This window comes from Macaca thibetana, chromosome 10 (genome assembly GCF_024542745.1).
Source record: "Macaca thibetana thibetana isolate TM-01 chromosome 10, ASM2454274v1, whole genome shotgun sequence".
Classification (NCBI taxonomy): domain Eukaryota; kingdom Metazoa; phylum Chordata; class Mammalia; order Primates; family Cercopithecidae; genus Macaca; species Macaca thibetana.
The window spans coordinates 76,589,231-76,606,579 of NC_065587.1; the positions used below are offsets into that span (position 1 = coordinate 76,589,231).

The window sequence follows — 17,349 nt, forward strand, 5'->3', positions numbered from 1 at the left end:
ATCCAGTAGTGGGATTGCTGGATCAAATGGTAGCTCTACTTTTAGTTCTTTAAGGAATCTCTGCGTGGTTTTCCATAGTGTCTGTACTAGTTTACATTCCCATCAGCAGTGTAGAAGTATTCTCTAATCACTGCATCCACACCAACATCTACTGTTTTTTGATTTTTTTATTATGGTCATTCTTGCAGGAGTAAGGTGGTATCACATTGTGGTTTTGATTTGCATTTCCCTGATCATTAGTGATGCTGAGCATTTTTTCCTATGTTTGTTGGCCATTTGTATATCTTCTTTTGAGAATTGTCTATTCATGTTCTTAGCCCACTTTTTGATCAAATTGTTTGTTTTTTTCTTATTTATTTGAGTTCTTTGTAGATTCTGTATATTAGTTTTTTATCAGATGTATAGATTGTGAAGATTTTCTCCCATTCTGTGGATTGTCTGTTTACTCTGCTGACTATTCATTTTGCTGTGCAAAAGCTCTTTAGTTTAATTAACTCCCAGCTACTTCTCTTTGTTTTTATTGCATTTGCTTTTGGGTTCTTGGTCATGAAATCCTTCCCTAAGCCAATGTCTAGAAGGGTTTTTCCAATGTTATCTTCCAGAATTTTTATAGTTCCAGGTCCTAGGTACAGTTATTGTTTTTTAAAAAACAGTCTCAAGGAACACAACTCAAAAACCCTTCTAGATGTGCCTATATTCTCTCAGCGAGAGGGAAACAAGCAACACCATTTGGCTATTTTTCCCTTAAAATCTAGTTAGATTTGATTTCAGTAGATTTATATTTTATTTTTAGAAAACAATTTGGCCCACCTACTAAGTCTGCATATCCATACACAAGTGAGTCATACATCTGAGAAAAAGCCTTGTGCTGTGACCGACCTCTCCACCCTACAAGGAGGAGGTCTTCACTTTCCACCTCTGTTTACCTGCAGCCAACATTTGATATCACCTAAAATGGTGTGTCTCTGGGAGCAAAACTGAGTTGCAAAGAGCTGACAACTTCCAGTTTCATTACTTTTCATCTTTTGTGTGTTTGTTTTGTTTTTTGAGACAGAGCCTCACTCTGTCACCCAGGTTTGAGTGCAGTGGCATGGATTTCAGCTCACTGAAACCTCCACCTCCCTGGTTCAAGCAATTCTCCTGCCTCAGCCTCTCAAGTAGCTGGGATTACAGGTGTACACCACCATGCCCTGCTAATTTTTGCATTTTTAGTAGAGACGGGGTTTCACACATTGGCCAGGCTGCTCTTGAAATCCTAGCTTCGAGTGATCCCCTTGCCTTGGGCTCCCAAAGTGCTGGGATTACAGGCGTGAGCCACCACTTGACTGTATAATCCTACAATGTACAAAGACTTGCTTGGTTCCTACCATTAGTGCTTTAGGAAAAACTCAGTGCAATATGCACACCCAATATTCCCTGCCATCATTTACTCCGCCATCACAGCCACACAATTGGTCTATGAATGTCACTAAATCAACCTGCTAGTTCAATGAAACAACAGACCACTACTAGTTGACTAAAGTATTTGTTCTACTCTTCTTCTGGTTGTGTGGATAAATTCAAATGGTCATCTCAATTCCAACAATCTATATAATAACTACCACTGAAGGGTTCCGATAAAAGGGAAAATATTTATATAAGAATCCAGTTCTGAGAGAGGTGGTAGTCTGGAAAGTTGACCCACATTACCTAGTAAATACAGATAGATAGATAGATAGATAGATAGATAGATAGATAGATAGATAGATAGGAAATATATATATATATATATTTAGTAAATATATTTAGATATATAAAGTCTTGTTATATGATGCTAGTTACTTTGCCTATGTAAATCACATTATAAAACATTACAGTTTAAAGGTTTAAATTTTAAAAGATGAGGAAACCAAGGTAGGGAGCAGAAGGCAATTCCCTCTGTCCCTCTGCAGTTCAGGCCCTCCTTCTCTCTTTCCTTGGCTATAGTAATTGTAAAGGCCACCTCATTGGCCTTTCTGCTTCTTGTCATGACAAAATCCACTTTATAAGACTCATTGCTGCTAAGCCAAGGCTCTTCTAGTGCACACCCAATGACTCATAATAGTCAAGGATCTCCTTCCTTATCTATCCAGGCAGATGCATTTCCCAGAACTCTCCCACTCCCCCTGGAACTGCCTTTGCAAAACTTATAACTGAGAAAATTATGTCAGTGAAAGAGATCTCACCTAACTGACTCTATCTTGATTCTAACTGCCAAGCTTTCCTTGTTCATTCCTGAGTGTAGGCCAAACTAACTTTGGGAGAAACTTAGTTCATACTTTAATTTTGAAACAGAGATGATAACAGCCCTTTCCCAAAGCAAACTCCCTGCCTGCCTGGTGACTAGGCTGCCTTTGCAGGACTAACAAATTAGTCACAAGAATAGAAATTATGGTTTAGGAGTCATGCAGCTGTAGGCTGCAAGATTCTGAACCTCCCCAAATTGCTCCTAGGGATAGCATCACCTTTGTAAAACCGAAAATCAATGCCTGAGATATTTTGCAGACCCTGTACCTGGATCAGTTGGCACCACCCAGACTGATAAACTGGCTCATCTGGTGTTGTGGCCTCCAACGAAGAACTGACTCAGAGCAAGAGGACAATTCGACTCTCTGTGATTTTATCTCCGACCTGACCAATCAGCACTCCCCACTTTCCGACTCCTTCCCCACCAAATTATCCTTAAAAACCCTGAACCCCAGGTTTTCAGAGGGACTGATTTTAGTAATAATAAAACTCCAGGCTCCCAGTACAGCTGGCTCTGCGTGAATTAAACTCTTCCTCTATTGCAATTCCCCTGTCTTGATAAATCGGCTCTGTCTATACGGTGGACAAGGAGAGCCGGTTGGGCGGTTACAGCATCAGACACTGCAAACAAGATGGATTATTTAGTATTCCCTGAGCACATCTCACTCTTTGCCATTTTACACTTACGCTTATCACACTACAAAGAGGGGGCCACATGGGGCCAGAGCAGAAGCAAAAAGGATCTGCAATATCATTGCCCCATCTACAAGAGGCTTGGCCAAATCCCCACAAGTGGACAGCACCTAAGGGAACCGCTTGATAGCACCCCACCAATGGCTCCTGGCCCCCATTCTGGATCACGGATCCATAAAATCCACCCCAGGAAATGTGTCCATCTCCATGGCTTTGCATCCATTTCTGGACTCCCAGTCCCTGATCTTAAAATCTGCTCTAAGTGTCTGTTGGTTTTCATGGTTTTAGGATCTTCAGGTTCTAATTGTTCTTTGATACAGTTCCATTCAGTCCCATACCTTTCAGGCCAGTTTGGCTCATTTTTATACTTAGATTTTGGACTCTGATTTGCCTACTCCAGTGCATAAAAACCAAAGATGCATGTTGGAATCTCCTGATAGCTTTAAAAAAATACTAGCGCCTATACACTCCCAAGCCCCAACCAGAGATTCTGATAAATAGACCTGGGGAGGAGATCAGGAGTCTTTAAAGTTCCCAGATGATTCCAATATGCAGCCAAGGTGGTTCACAACCCAGCCAGAGTAGCCTACTTACAGCTCACTTCCCCTTGCCTGGGCCTAAGCTTTTTTTCTCCTTTTCCCAACTCGTCACCGTTTCTCTGCAGCTTTTCAACCGCCACCCCACAGGAAATTCCAATATGTCCCTCCTCCTGATTTCTTGTCTCAGTTGTACCAATGATCTCAGATTCTACCACAGCCTTTGAATTCCCACAATTCTCTGCTAGTTCATGTCTTTGGACATTCATGGCGTAATCCTTTCTTTCACACTCATTTACATACTTATTGGTGTATCTGTGAATTCCAGAATAATCCTTGCCCACAAATGTCTTTATTATTTAACAGAGACTTTCATATGTTACAAATAAATGCACTGGGCTAATTAAACATAAATATATTTGTTAATTTGGGTAGTTATGTGCCACTAAACTTAAAATCCAAGATCTCACATATGTGCACGTATTTCACCTTGACTGATCACACAAACTACACACAAAGAGGAGGCAGACATAGAGATAGTAACACAGTGATGGAAATGGGAACTCCAAAAGGAAATTGCAGCGTTTGCCAAAACTCACAGTGGCTGGCACCCCATCGAGTTGTCGAGCCCCATGATTCGACACCAAGATCCCATTCAAGCCATGTTTAACAGCCTCCCTGGCATCATCACCTGGAGAGAGTAAAACAAGCATCTTAAGGAAACTGTAACTTAACATGCGGCTTGGGTTTAGAGGCCTCCACATTCCAGTCAAATGGAGGCTGACTCCCACCTGCATACCTGGGTCAATAATCTTAGCATAAAAGTGTACCCTAGGGTTAGCACTAGAATAGTAGTGGTAGTTTTCTAGGCCAACAACAACAACAAAATGTTACCACTGATGGCAATTTAATTGTAAAATACATAAAAGTATCTATAGATAATACATTGACATAAAACGTATTTATCTTTATAAGGGTGTACTCTTGCTAAGTATTTTCAATAAATAAGATTATATCACTTTATCATTTAGCAAAATTATTCCTCAACAATTTGGATAGCAAAAAAAGCACATAAAAATGGCAAGCACTGTTAATGTAACAGACAGTGGACAAACCTATTTCAAAAAACAATCTTTAATACAAAGTCGTAATAGCTTTAGTAACTATTTTAAGTAATATTGTTCTATAATTAAATATATGTTTGCTCATTGAAATGTATAAAAAATTGGCCAGGCGGAGTGGCTCATGCCTGTAATCACAGCACTTTGGGAGGCCAAGGCGGGTGGATCATGAGGTCAGGAGTTCAAGACCAGCCTGACCAACATGGTGAAACCCTATCTCTAGTAAAAATACAAAAAAAAAAAAAAAATTAACCAGGCTTGGTAGCAGGTGCCTGTAGTCCCAGCTACTCAGGAGTCTGAGGCAGGAGAATCGTTTGAACCTGGGAGGCGGAAGTTGCAGTGAGCCAAGATCACACCACTGCACTCCAGCCTGGAAGACAGATAAAAGACTCCATCTCAAAAACAAAAAAGAAAGAAAGATATAAAAAATGTAATATTAAATCTCTAATCATATTTTAAAATATATTAATTTCTGAAAGTTCAGTTTAAAATAGATTACTGTTCTCTTAAATCTATTTGCAACATTTAAAAACATATTTTATATTCTAAACTATTATTTTTAGCATGTCCTAGTAACAAACCATTTGCTAAAAGAATCATGAAAACAACACTGGTTCTCAGGTTTAACATTCAAAATGCAATACTAAGCAAAACCAATCGGTTCAAGAGTGTAGTAAAAATCAGGCCTTGGAAATTTAAGCAAATGGATATAGGTCATTGGTAATCTGTACAAATTCAGCAATGGAGATAATGAGCAGACTTGACTAAGAACTATTTTAAAAGATAAGATAATTATTTTTTTAATTATATGCTATCATTTTCCAAACTTTGTTTTATACAAGGCTATTTTTCAACTATTCTTACTTTTTTCAAATGATGATAGTGATATTTTTCTTCTAAAATTATAGGTATAGGAAACTGTTAAGCCTATATGTTATAGACTAAATATTTAAATCCTCTCAAAATTTACATGTTGAAGCCCTTATCACCAATGTGACGGCACTTGGAGATGGGGTCTTTGGGAGGTGATTAGGATTAGATTAGATTTCTAATTGCCTTTCTTTTCTTTTTTCCATTTACGTCAGACTTCAGAATATTATCAAGTTCTTCAAAATTTCAGTTATTTGATCTGACCTATTAGGTCACTTTATTCTCCCCCTGGAGATAACCCCTGGAGCCCTCTGCCTTCCTGATCCATTCTGTTGTGGTTACTCACAAGACATAATGTCTGCCTTCCGCTTTGAATTTGCTCTTATTCGCTCTGAGTTGAATATCTTGCTGTCTGAGTATGCCCTCATTTGGTTTATATTCTCATTTGTTTGTTGTAGATTCCTTTGTAACTTTCTTAAAAAGGACCCAAGGGAGGTAAACTTACAGACCACCTAAATAGCTTCTCTTGTGTGTGAATGACAATTAGATTGGGTATAATAATCTAGGTGGAAAAACCATTTTCCTCAGAACCTTAAAGACATCAGTCCATTGTCTTCTAGTACCCATTGCTGATGCAAGGACTGATGCCAGTTTGATTTGAATTATTTTATAAGTAAACAGTTTTATGTTTAGTTTATCTATACACATTATTTTTCTGAAATTTCATAAGGAACGTGAGAAGTTGTGATTTGTTTTCTCACTCTAATGACTTACAACAACAGCATTCAGAAATTGTTGGTCTTTAATAAATTCCTCTAGGCCTCTTTCTTTTACTTTTCTACCTGAAACTCCTATCAGTTGGATATTGTATATTTTAAAGTGGTCTTCATGTACATTCATGTAATACGTTTTTCTTTCTATTTATCTTATTGTTCTCATTGTTGTTTTACCCTTTGGGAAATGTCATTGACTTTATTGCTCAGCCTTTCAGTCATTTCAGCAATCATGTTTTTAATCTTTGAGAGCTCTTTTTTATATTCAATTTTCCCTTTTTTAAAAAAAAATCAGAAGTCATTTTTCTAATCATTGGGAACTCTTCTTTATGCTCTAGTTTTCTTTTCATGGCAGACTCTTCCTATTTATATATATATTTTCAACTTTTTTGAGTGTCTCATTTGGATGTTTTAAAGTTCCTTTTCTTGTTTCATCTCTTTTTCCTGGGATAAGCTTTTCTATAGATTCATCTTGATTTTTTATGTTTTGGTGTTTCTGATATGCCTAGTGATGCTAAATTTTCCATTTGTATTTAAGGAAGAAAGATTGAGGAACTGCCCTGTTTTGTAAATTAGTTTCATTCTTGCCAAGTCCTTGGCGGGAGTGGAAATTCTTTCTTGGAACTCTATGTAAGAAAACGCAGGGAATGTCAACTAAGAGGCAATTAGACTGTGAGTTCCTCAAGTGTCAGAATGAGGACAGCATCATGTCATATTGGAAATGTCACCCGCCCATATTTCATCCCAGTCATTCATTCATTTCTTTAGAAAGGATCAGCTACTTTATTATTGAGAAGTCAGTGCCAAGTGTCCATTGTTGCATAAGAAGTAGACTGGGAGCAGGATTGCTGGCAGGCATGATCGCTTCCTATATTGATCTTCAGTCAGTCCCCTTGCATTTAGTCTTCACTACCCTCTCTGCCATCCTTGCAGACTATATACCTACAGCCTCTCAAGCATTCTATTACATAATCAACCCCTACGTCCTCTAGGATTTCCTGAAAGCCTATCTCAAGGTACAGTTTTCTGTATGTTTTCCTGCTATCAACATGCTTTCAAAAGTTTCCTAAAATTTCTCTGCTGTTTCTGTCCCTCATCCTCCTTTGCTTTGCTGTCATTAGTGTATACATATTTGCATTTCTGTACTTTAATTTCAGTGGGGTCTTGGCTTTAATGAGAGGATTCATATGTACTCAGGCCATCATTTGAAACCAGAAGCCCAATACATTTTCATCTCAGACATATTTCATAAATGATTCCCTAAAGATAGGGCCTCAATGAACTACCATAGAACTTTCTGTGATAGTAAAAATGTTCTAGATCTGTGCACTTCCATCATACAGTACCACTAGTCATGTAGACACTGACCAACTGAAATGCGGCAGTGTGACTAAGAAACTGGAATTTTGCCTTTATTTCATTTTAATTAACTTATATAGCCACATGCGGCTAGTGGCTGCCGTATTGCACAGCTCACCTTCAATGTTCCCATAAGCTTACCTATCCTAATAGATATAGCATGGTATTATTCTAAAAACCTAGGTGTAGTCATAAATAACCTTAGTAAACAGTGTAAAATTATATTCTGAATTGCTATAGTTTGCTCTGGTTATCTAGTTATGTACATGATACTAAACTTCAAGTCAAATGTAAAAAAAAAAAAACACTTGAAAAACATAGACAATGGTATTTTTTCAAACCTCATAATTGAGCATGTGTATAGTTCTCCAGTTTATATGCCTATGTCTGCCACCATGTAGCTACAACCTGCATTATGAGAAGTCAAATATTACCAGTAAACAGATCCTGTACAGGAGGAAGAAGTGATTCACTGTTTAGACTAAGTCATCGGACCACCTGGACTTAAAGCCCACATCTGCTGCTTGCTTGCTGTGTAAGTGGCAAGTTACTTAACTTCTCTGTGCATTATGGTCCTAAGCCACAAAATGAGGATAGCAATCCATATATGATGAGCTTGTGGATTTAATGAGTTGAATGTGTGTTTAGAAAGTGCCCGACACATGTCAAACACTCAGATAAATATTAACTATTATTACTCTTTTCCTCTGATGGTGCAGGGAGTATAAACTAAGACAATGAGTAGGTGGAGAAAGATTTATTTGCAGGATGCATTTGGCAACTCTATTTGAGTTGTGTTTATAACAGTTTCATCCTAGTTGGGATTACAATGATAAAGTGCCTCCCATTTGAACTAAATGTTTCTTAAGTAAGTCTGTTATCTGCCATCATTTCAAGTGGTTTTTTATATTCTGCAGGTAGTATTGGGAATATAGGGAGAAATGACAGAATGATTTGCTCAGAGGATAAGACTGTGAATTTTTAGAGAAGCAAAGACAATAAGGATAATTTATAACCAGACATAAGTCCCTTTTATTAGCTGCTTATGCAGCCTTGTCCACAGTTTTACGTTTTATTTTAACACAGAGAGAAAAGCAATTTTGCCTTAATGAAAGGGCCAAAATATTCCCACTTAGCAAAATGTTCGTGAATCTTGGATATTTTTATTAATTCTTAGAACTTAAGAGCGTGGCATTCCATATTTGTGAATTTGCCATTAAGTACATTGATTGAGAAACACAGTCATCAATGGGCAGTGGCACTGTTTGCTATCTTACTAATATTTTATTTCCATATTTAATTTAACATATAAAAGTGAAATGTAAGTACTCAAGATCTGAGCTCAGCCTTCAAACTCTTGGAGCTTTTGGTCTAGGAATCTGTTCTGACTTAGAGGAGAGTAGTAACTAAATCCCAGACACATGACAGCAATTTTAAACACAATCCAGGAACATTAAATGAATTTTTTTTAGAGTATCTTGAACAATGTATACAGGCATACCTTGTTTTATTGCACTTTGCTTTATAGCAATTTGCAGCTACTAAGTTTTCTAGAAATTGAAAATCACCACCCTGATCAGTTAGCAGCCATCAACATCTAGGAAAGACCCTCCACCAGCAAAAAGACGACAACTCACTGAAGGCTCAGATAATAATTAGCACTTTTTAGGAGTAAGGTATTTTTAATTAAGGTATATACAATGCTCTAGTGGCATTGTGGCAACCCTGCAACAAGCAAGTGTACCAGCACTATTTTTCTAACAGCATGTGCTTGCTTTGTATCCCTGTGTCACAGTTTGGTCATTCTCACCCTATTTCACACTTTTTCATTATTGTTACATCTGTTGCAGTGATCTGTGATTAGTGATCTTTGATGTTACTATTGTAATTGTTTGGGAGTACCATGAACCATCGCCTTTAAAATGTGGAACTCAATAAATAGGTGTGTTCTGACTGCTCCACTCACTGGCCATTCGCCCATCTCTCTCCCTGTCCCCAGGCCTCGCTATTCCCTGAGAAGCAACAATATTGAAATCAGGCCAATTAATAACTCTACAATGGCTTCTAAGTGCTCAAGGAAGAGTCACATACCTCTCACTTTAAATTAAAAACCAGAAATTATTAAGCTTAGTGAGAAAGGAATGTGAAAGGCCAAGACAGGACAAAAGCTAGGCTCCTTGTGCCAAACAGCTAAGTTGTGAATGCAAAGCAAAAGTTCTTAAAGGAAATTAAAGCTACTATGCTAATGAACACAGGAATGATAAGAAAGCAAAGCAGCCTTATTGCTAATAGGGAGAAAGTTTGAGTGGTCCGGATAGATGATCAAACCAGCCACCACACTCCCTTAAACCAAAGCCTAATCCAGAGCAACACCCTAACTCTCTTCAATTCTATAAAGACTGCGAGATGTGAGGAACCTGCAGAAAAAAAGTTTGAAGCCAGCAGAGGTTGATTTCTGAGGTTTAAAGAAAGGAGCCATCTCCATAACATAAAAGTGCAAGATGAAGCAGCTGAGTGCTGATGGAAAAGCTGCAGCAAGTTATCCAGGAGATCTAGCTAGGAAAATTGATGGAGATGGCTACGTTGAACAATATATTTTCAATGTGGATGAAACAGGCTGTATGGCATCTTCTTCCAAACAAGCCTTCCTCATACTGGAAGAAGATGCCATCTAGGACTTTCATAGCTAGAGAGGAGAAGTCAATGCATGGCTTCAAAGTATAATCCAAAAATTTTACCAAATCTACTCTGCCTGTGCTCTATAAATAAAACAACAAAGTCTGGATGACTGCACATCTGTTTACAGCATGGTTAACTAAATATGTTAAACCCACTGTCGAGACCTGCTGCTCAGAAAAAAAAAAAAAGATTTCTTTCAAAATATCACTGCTCACTGACAATGCACCTAGTGACTCATGAGCTCTGGTGGAAAAACACAAAAAGATTAATGTTTTTATGCCTGTTAACACAACCTGCACTCCATAGCCCATGGATCAAGGAGTAGTTTTGACTTTCAAGTCTTATTAGTTAAGAAATATATTTCATAAGATTATAGATACTATAGTTAATGATTCCTCTGATGAATCTGAGCAACATTAATTGAAAACTTTTTGGAAAGGATTCATCATCCTAGATGCCATTAAGAACATTTGTGATTTGTGGGAGGAGGTCAAAATATCAACATTAACAGGAATTTGGACGATGTTGATTCCAGCCCTCATGGATGATTTTGAGGAGCTCAAGACTACGGTGAAGAAAGTCACTGCTGATGTGGCAGAAACAGTAACAGAACTGAATTAGATGTGGAGCCTGAAGCTGTGACTAAATTGCTGCAATCATGTGATAAAACTTAAATGAATGAAGAGTTTCTTCTTATCGATGAGCAAAGAAAGTGGTTTCTTGGGATGGAATCAACTCCTGGTGAAGATGCTGTGAACATTGCTGAAATAACAACAAAGGATTTAGAATATTACATAAACTTCACATATAAAGCAGCGGCAGTTTGAGAGGACTGACTCCAATGTTGAAAAAGTTGTACTGTGGGTAAAATGCTATCAAATAGCTTCTCATGATACGGAGAAATCTTTCCTAAAAGTAAAAGTTAATCAATGCATCAAACTTCCTTGACTTATTTTAAGAAGTCACCACAGCCACCCTAAACCTTCAGCAACCCCCACCCTGTTCAGTCAGCAGCCATCGACACCCAGAAAAGACCCTCCACCAGCAAAAAGACTACAACTTGCTGAAGGCTCAGATGATGATTAGCATTTTTTAGGAGTAACTTATTTTTTAAGTAAGGTATATTGTTTTTTAGGCATAACGCTATTGCACAAAATAGATTACAGTATAGCAAAAACATAACTTTCATAGGCACTGGGAAGACAAAAAATTTATGTGACTTGTTTTACCGTGGTGGTCTGGAACTGAATCCACAATGTCTCTGAGGTATGCCTGTATAAGAAGAGCTGACTAGAGAAAAGTTTCTCAGAAACACAAAACCACAATGGAAGTGAGACAGCCTAATTCAAAAAAAATTAAAAGAAAAAGAAAAAAACTCTAAAAAGCACTATGCTTTTGCTCAAAAAAGCCATTTGTTTGCTAGTGTGAGTTCTGACAAAGACCAAATCCTGTCTCAAGTACATGTTAGGAGCTTGCATTGACATTCTCTAAGGTCAGTTAAACCACACACAGTAAGAGATTACATCTTCCATTCCAATTTGCATTCATTAAAATATAATTCTTAAAATGGTGGGACAGTCAGATGTTTGGTCTAGATCTTCACAGTTGCTCATGGCTTCATGTTCCTGCAAATATAATCTGCACTTTTCTGAAAAAGGAAAATGAAAGAGGATGGGTGACTCTTAGTCAACCCATGTGATTTCTGGATGAGGACCTGTGAAATGGAGAAAATTGGATTTCCCAGAACTGGTCCTGCCACCGCTCCCTTCTGATCCAAATTGAGCATATGTGTTACTTGGTGCAATTGTTGTCATAGAGATGATTCTTGTTTGTTAAATAAAAGAACCAAATGGTTACAGAAAACTAGACAATGTAAACTGTACATGTATAAATAAGTTATTTCCCTTTAAATGTCAAATGTCCCATCTCTCCTTATCCATTTTTTTTTTTAGCTTTCTCTAATTAGATAGACTCATAGTTTTCATCAAGAAGTTCAGTAAATAAATATTTGGACTATCTACTATGTGTAAAATGTCACAAAAACATTTAGAAACAAGCAAGAAATCCATATGGATGAGAAGAAAAGAGAGGTGGTGATGATGGTGGTAGTGGTGGTGATGGTGGTAGTGGTAGTGGTGGTCATGGTGGTGATGGGAGTGGTAGTGGTGGTAGTGGTGATAGTGGTGGTGGTGGTGCAGGTGGTGGTGGTTGTCTTGGTAATGGTGGTGTTGATGGTGGTTGTGGTTATGGTGCTGGTCGTGGTGGTGGTCATGGTGGTGATGGGAGTAGTGGTGGTGGTGGTGGTGATAGTGTTGGTGGTGGAATGGTGGTTCCTGGTAACGGTGGTGTTGATGGTGACTGTGGTCATGGTGATAATGGGATTGGTGGTGGTGATAGTGGTGGTGGTTGTCCTGGTAATGGTGGTGTTGATGGTAGTTGTGGTTATGGTAGTGGTGGTGATGGTGGCAGTGGTGGTGGTTGTTCCCGGTAATGGTGGTGTTGACGGAGGTTGTGGTTATGGTGGTGGTGGTGGTGGTGGTGGTCATGGTGGTAATGGGAGTGGTGATGGTGGTGATGGGAGTGGTAATGGTGATAGCAGTAGTGGTGGTGGCAGTGGTGGTGGTTGTCCTGGTAATGGAGGTTGTGGTAGTGGTGGTGGTGGTGATGGTAGTGGCAGTGGTCCTAGCTAAAGTGATAACAGAATGAAGTTCTAGAAACCAAAATATTTTTCAACATAACATGTGATAGTAAATCTAATTCAATTGATTTGCATCATATCTTAGGGGACAAAGTTGTAGAAAATGATATACACTGGAAATCCTAAATTGAAAAGGTAGTTAAAAAATAAAATGACCTTTGTTCCTTATTCGAAACAATTATGGAACAAGACTAAAATTTTATTCTTCCCTAGTGTTTTAAAGCCAGATCCCCTGGGCCATCTCTGTGATGAACTGTCTTAATTTTCTAATTTAATTATACCTTCTCAGTCCCCTCCCTGCTATTACTCTAGGTCATCTCTACAATTATCTCTTTTCTGGGCAACAACAGTTCCTAAATGTCTTCCCTGACCACAATTTTGCCACCTCCATCCATTAGGTCCATTGTGCAAAGCATTATTTCTGTAAAATGCTTATTTGATGAGGTTGCTTCTCTGATCAAGACACTTCAGTGGTTCTCAGCCACTTTAAGGCCTATATTCTCTAAATGGCTTACATGTTTTATAAATTGTTATGCATAATTGCTTTATTCTGCCAGTACTTCAGTCTGAAATAGAGTCTATTGGCTTGCATGGCAAAACTCAACATCATCTTTCATTCTGAAAAGTGTTTTCTAACTCACTCTTATATTATTGTCCATATTCTTTTTTAAGCCATGCCCTTACATTGCACAGATTTCTATATAACATTTTATTGCACCCAAAATGCTTGCTTATATATCTGTCTCCTACAAGAATAGACTGTCTTTTCATCCAAGGATCTAAGATTGTTTTATTTTATAAAAATATTTTAGCACACAGTAATTATGATATTTATGGAATGAATGAGTGAGTGAATAAGAGAATGGATGAATGAATACATAAATGAATGGTACAGAACCTTCAGGTTAATATTATTTAGTCCCCACAGTTGAATGCGGCCACAGTAAGTAGCACTAGTAATCATGGATGACAACACGGATGCAAGTAAAGGAAGTGAAACCATTGTTTAAAGGTGTCTGTAAACCAAACCAATACATATTCATTGAAGTATAATCCACAGAAATTTTGAACTAGTACAATGATCAGTAGGAAACAGTGAACAATTTTTTTTAGAAGTACAGAATAATGTTTGAGATGATGGATATGCTAATTACCTGATTACTATACATTACAGGTATTGAAACATCACTATATGCTCTATGCATATGTACAACTATTATATATCGATTTTAAAAACTACTTTAATTTGTTTAAGCACAGAATAAGAACATCTGGATTTAAACATATCTCCACTACTTAAATGTTGCACTGGGCTTATTTCTTTTACTTTTATAAGCTCATTTCTTCAGACATAAAATTAAATAGTCAAAGTAGGTAGAACTTTATAAATAGGGACCACATGACTCAGACACGTTCAAGTAAAATCTATGAAAAAGTTTTGATTCAAAGTCATTTAATAGACATACACCAACGGACAGACTCTCATCCCAAAGTCACTTACTCAAACATTTCAGTTAAAAAAAAAGAAAAAAGAAAAAAGTTTTTGGCAGTTATCTATATAACCACACTAAAAAAAAAAAAAAATGTTTTCAAAGGCAAGAAAACATTTTTGTGGGTAAACACATTTACACTCCAAAATTATTATAGTCATTGGTACCTCCCTGTGGGATCTGAATATATGGGGATGCTGGAGGAAATAGTTAAGTTTCTTGTTACCCATGGCTTGATAATTGAGCATTTGACCATACTAGTCAGCCATTCTCTTCAGAGAGGTGATGTGGGTTTGACCACACTCAAAAATTAGTCCTAGCCATTTGTACTGGAGGGAACACAAGGAAAAGAGGGAAAGCTCTTAAAACAAGTCTGTCTGTCATAATATCTCCTTGGGGTTTCTCTTTGGTCCGAGAGCAGCTGTTGTAGCTTTCAGGTAAAGCAATGAACTCGTGATGTTCTACCAAGATCTTGCCAGGCTTCATGATTCAGTAACGGCTCTGAAATAAGGCAATGGCATCCCAATTCTTTGAAAAGGCTAACTTTCTACTTCATGAGAGTTTAGCTCTACTTCAGAATATTACCTAAGAATGAAGAAATATTTACTCACTGACATGAAAAGAGAGAATTGAGAGTTGGAATATCTCTCTCAATTTCCATGTTAATATTTCCTTGTTATTTTCCTTTAAGAATATGAAGACCATATCCACAAAGGATCATAAAATCTGTATGAATTCAAGTAGAGAAATAAACGAACCTCTCAAAATGCCCTTTGCAACAATTGGCAATGACGTCAGTCTTCTCAGCCATTTGATATCTTCCCAGCTGATAGATGGGTCTATCGCTTTAGCCACATATGCAGCAAGTCCACTGTCATCTCCAAAATTTTCCTCAGGAGAAAATGATAAAGTACTGGTTTCAAAATTTTTCATCCTAAAATAAGAAATGCATAAAACAAGAAATTTGCCAAAGTTAGAAATATCTTTCCAATGATTCATTCAATGAAAAATGTTACCCTTTTCAAATCAATTGGCTGTTCACTCCTCATTCATCTATAAGTCAATTAAGTCAATTGCATGCATATTTTCCATATTTTAATGTAGGACTCTAGACTAAATGTTATACACTAGTGGTCTTAATCAGTGACCTAAATTTTATTTTACATCTTAGGCTATGTTTATACAAACAAATGTGTTTCAAGGAAAAAAAATGTGTTCATATTCAAATATCCCTTTTTAAGCCAGTTTATAGGTATAGGCAATAGAGTTGACACTATTTTTAGCCAGCAATGCAAATTAATCACAATTTTAAAAACATTTTTATGGTGCACTATAATTTACAAAGGGTTTTGTATGCCAAAATTATCACGATTTTTCCTTAAAAGACTCTTAGAAAGTAACACTGATACTCTATGATTCCCATAGAAAATAAAAACAGAGGTACAAAATGAATTGCCTCAAATTAGAACTAGCTAATAGCAGTATTTGAGTTCCAATCTGGGTCCCTTGACTTTATTCCTAATTATATTCTCTTTGCTCAGATCTCAGTTTCCTCCTGGCTATTGCACCTGACCTCATGAAACCTTCCAATGCCCTTGTAGAAAATTCTAGAAGAGGTTGCAACTGCAGTAACAAGTGTTAACATGACTGTTGCCCCTGTAGACTCCTTCTTGCCCTGCTATTGCAGTATTGATGGTGGTGGTGGGCATGGGAGAAGTGGGAAGTGTTTCCCAGCAGATAAGTTGTCACCTCTTGCCTTTCCCTCCCCCTTTTAGTTGTTCTCTCTGAACCTCTCGGTCTGCTGACTCAAAACAAGTTTGACAAGGACATGAACTTTTCAATTATCAATACCTTCATTTCTCTGACAGTGGTTTTTTCTTGGTCCTGGGCCTGAGTCACCACCCACACAGCAGACTGGAAGCATTAGGGATGTTGAAGTGTAAATACCCCAGCTCCCTCACCCCTAGGTAGACTAACTCTGAGATAAATTCTGCCTAAGCTCCCAGAATTTTCCAGCAGGGTTAAGCTTCAGTTGCCCACAACTGTAGCTGTCTTGGTATTATGCCCTTTGTTCAATGCCTTCCCTCCTTTGCCTCACTTTCCTACTCCTCTAGCAGTATTCCCTTCACCTTCCCTATAAACTACTTGCACTGAAATCACAGGCTCACAGCCTGCTTCTAGGAGAACCCAAACTGAGACAAAGTACCACTGAGTTGCTTCCTTCCCGTATGTCTATTTTTGTTGACCCAGCTTAGCCCAGTATTTCTCTAACTCACCTCTAAGATTCTGCAGCTGGCTTCCCCTGTGCCTGAGGTCTTTTCTCTTGACCTAATATCCTGGCTAGACTTTGGCAGTTCCCCACTCTAGGGGCAATGTCTTTTCAGCCTGCAGCTGTGACTGCTAGCTGGATGGATGACTTCAGGATACACAATAGAATCATTCCTGTGACTTATCTGCCCACCGCCCCAAATCCAGTTGTAAAATTCTTCTCCTGAAAGATTGTTTTTGAATAATGACAGTGACCGGACTCACCTTGCTCTTCTGCATACTATTAATTCCCCTACCAGTCAATCTCCTTTTTTTGGGGGTCAAAGTATAGTGGTATGTATATCGATCTCTGGCTTAGTCCTATCTCTTTCTTCCCCTCCACCAGTTCTGTCATTAAATGTAGAGAAGATCATGGAGCCATATAAAAATTTATATATCGGCCAGGCGCAGTGGCTCATGCCTGTAGTCCCAGCACTTTGGGAGGCCAAGGTGGGCAGATCATCTGAGGTCAGGAGTTCAAGACCAGCCTGGACAACATGGTGAAACCCAGTCTCTACTAAAATTTCAGAAAAATTAGCCAGGTGTAGTGGTGGGCGC

At 38.0% G+C, this 17,349-nt stretch overlaps 1 protein-coding gene across 1 annotated transcript in view; it reads right to left on the bottom strand.

The window, feature by feature from the left end:
* HAO1 (hydroxyacid oxidase 1) overlaps positions 1 to 17,349 on the bottom strand; it is a 55,169-nt gene that overhangs the window by 9,153 nt on the left and 28,667 nt on the right. The window contains exons 4-5 of the mRNA XM_050745062.1: positions 15,243 to 15,418; positions 4,094 to 4,185 (exon numbers count right to left, since the gene is read on the bottom strand). Coding sequence (XP_050601019.1) covers positions 4,094 to 4,185; positions 15,243 to 15,418 — 268 coding nt within the window. The remainder of the gene's footprint in view (positions 1 to 4,093; positions 4,186 to 15,242; positions 15,419 to 17,349) is intronic.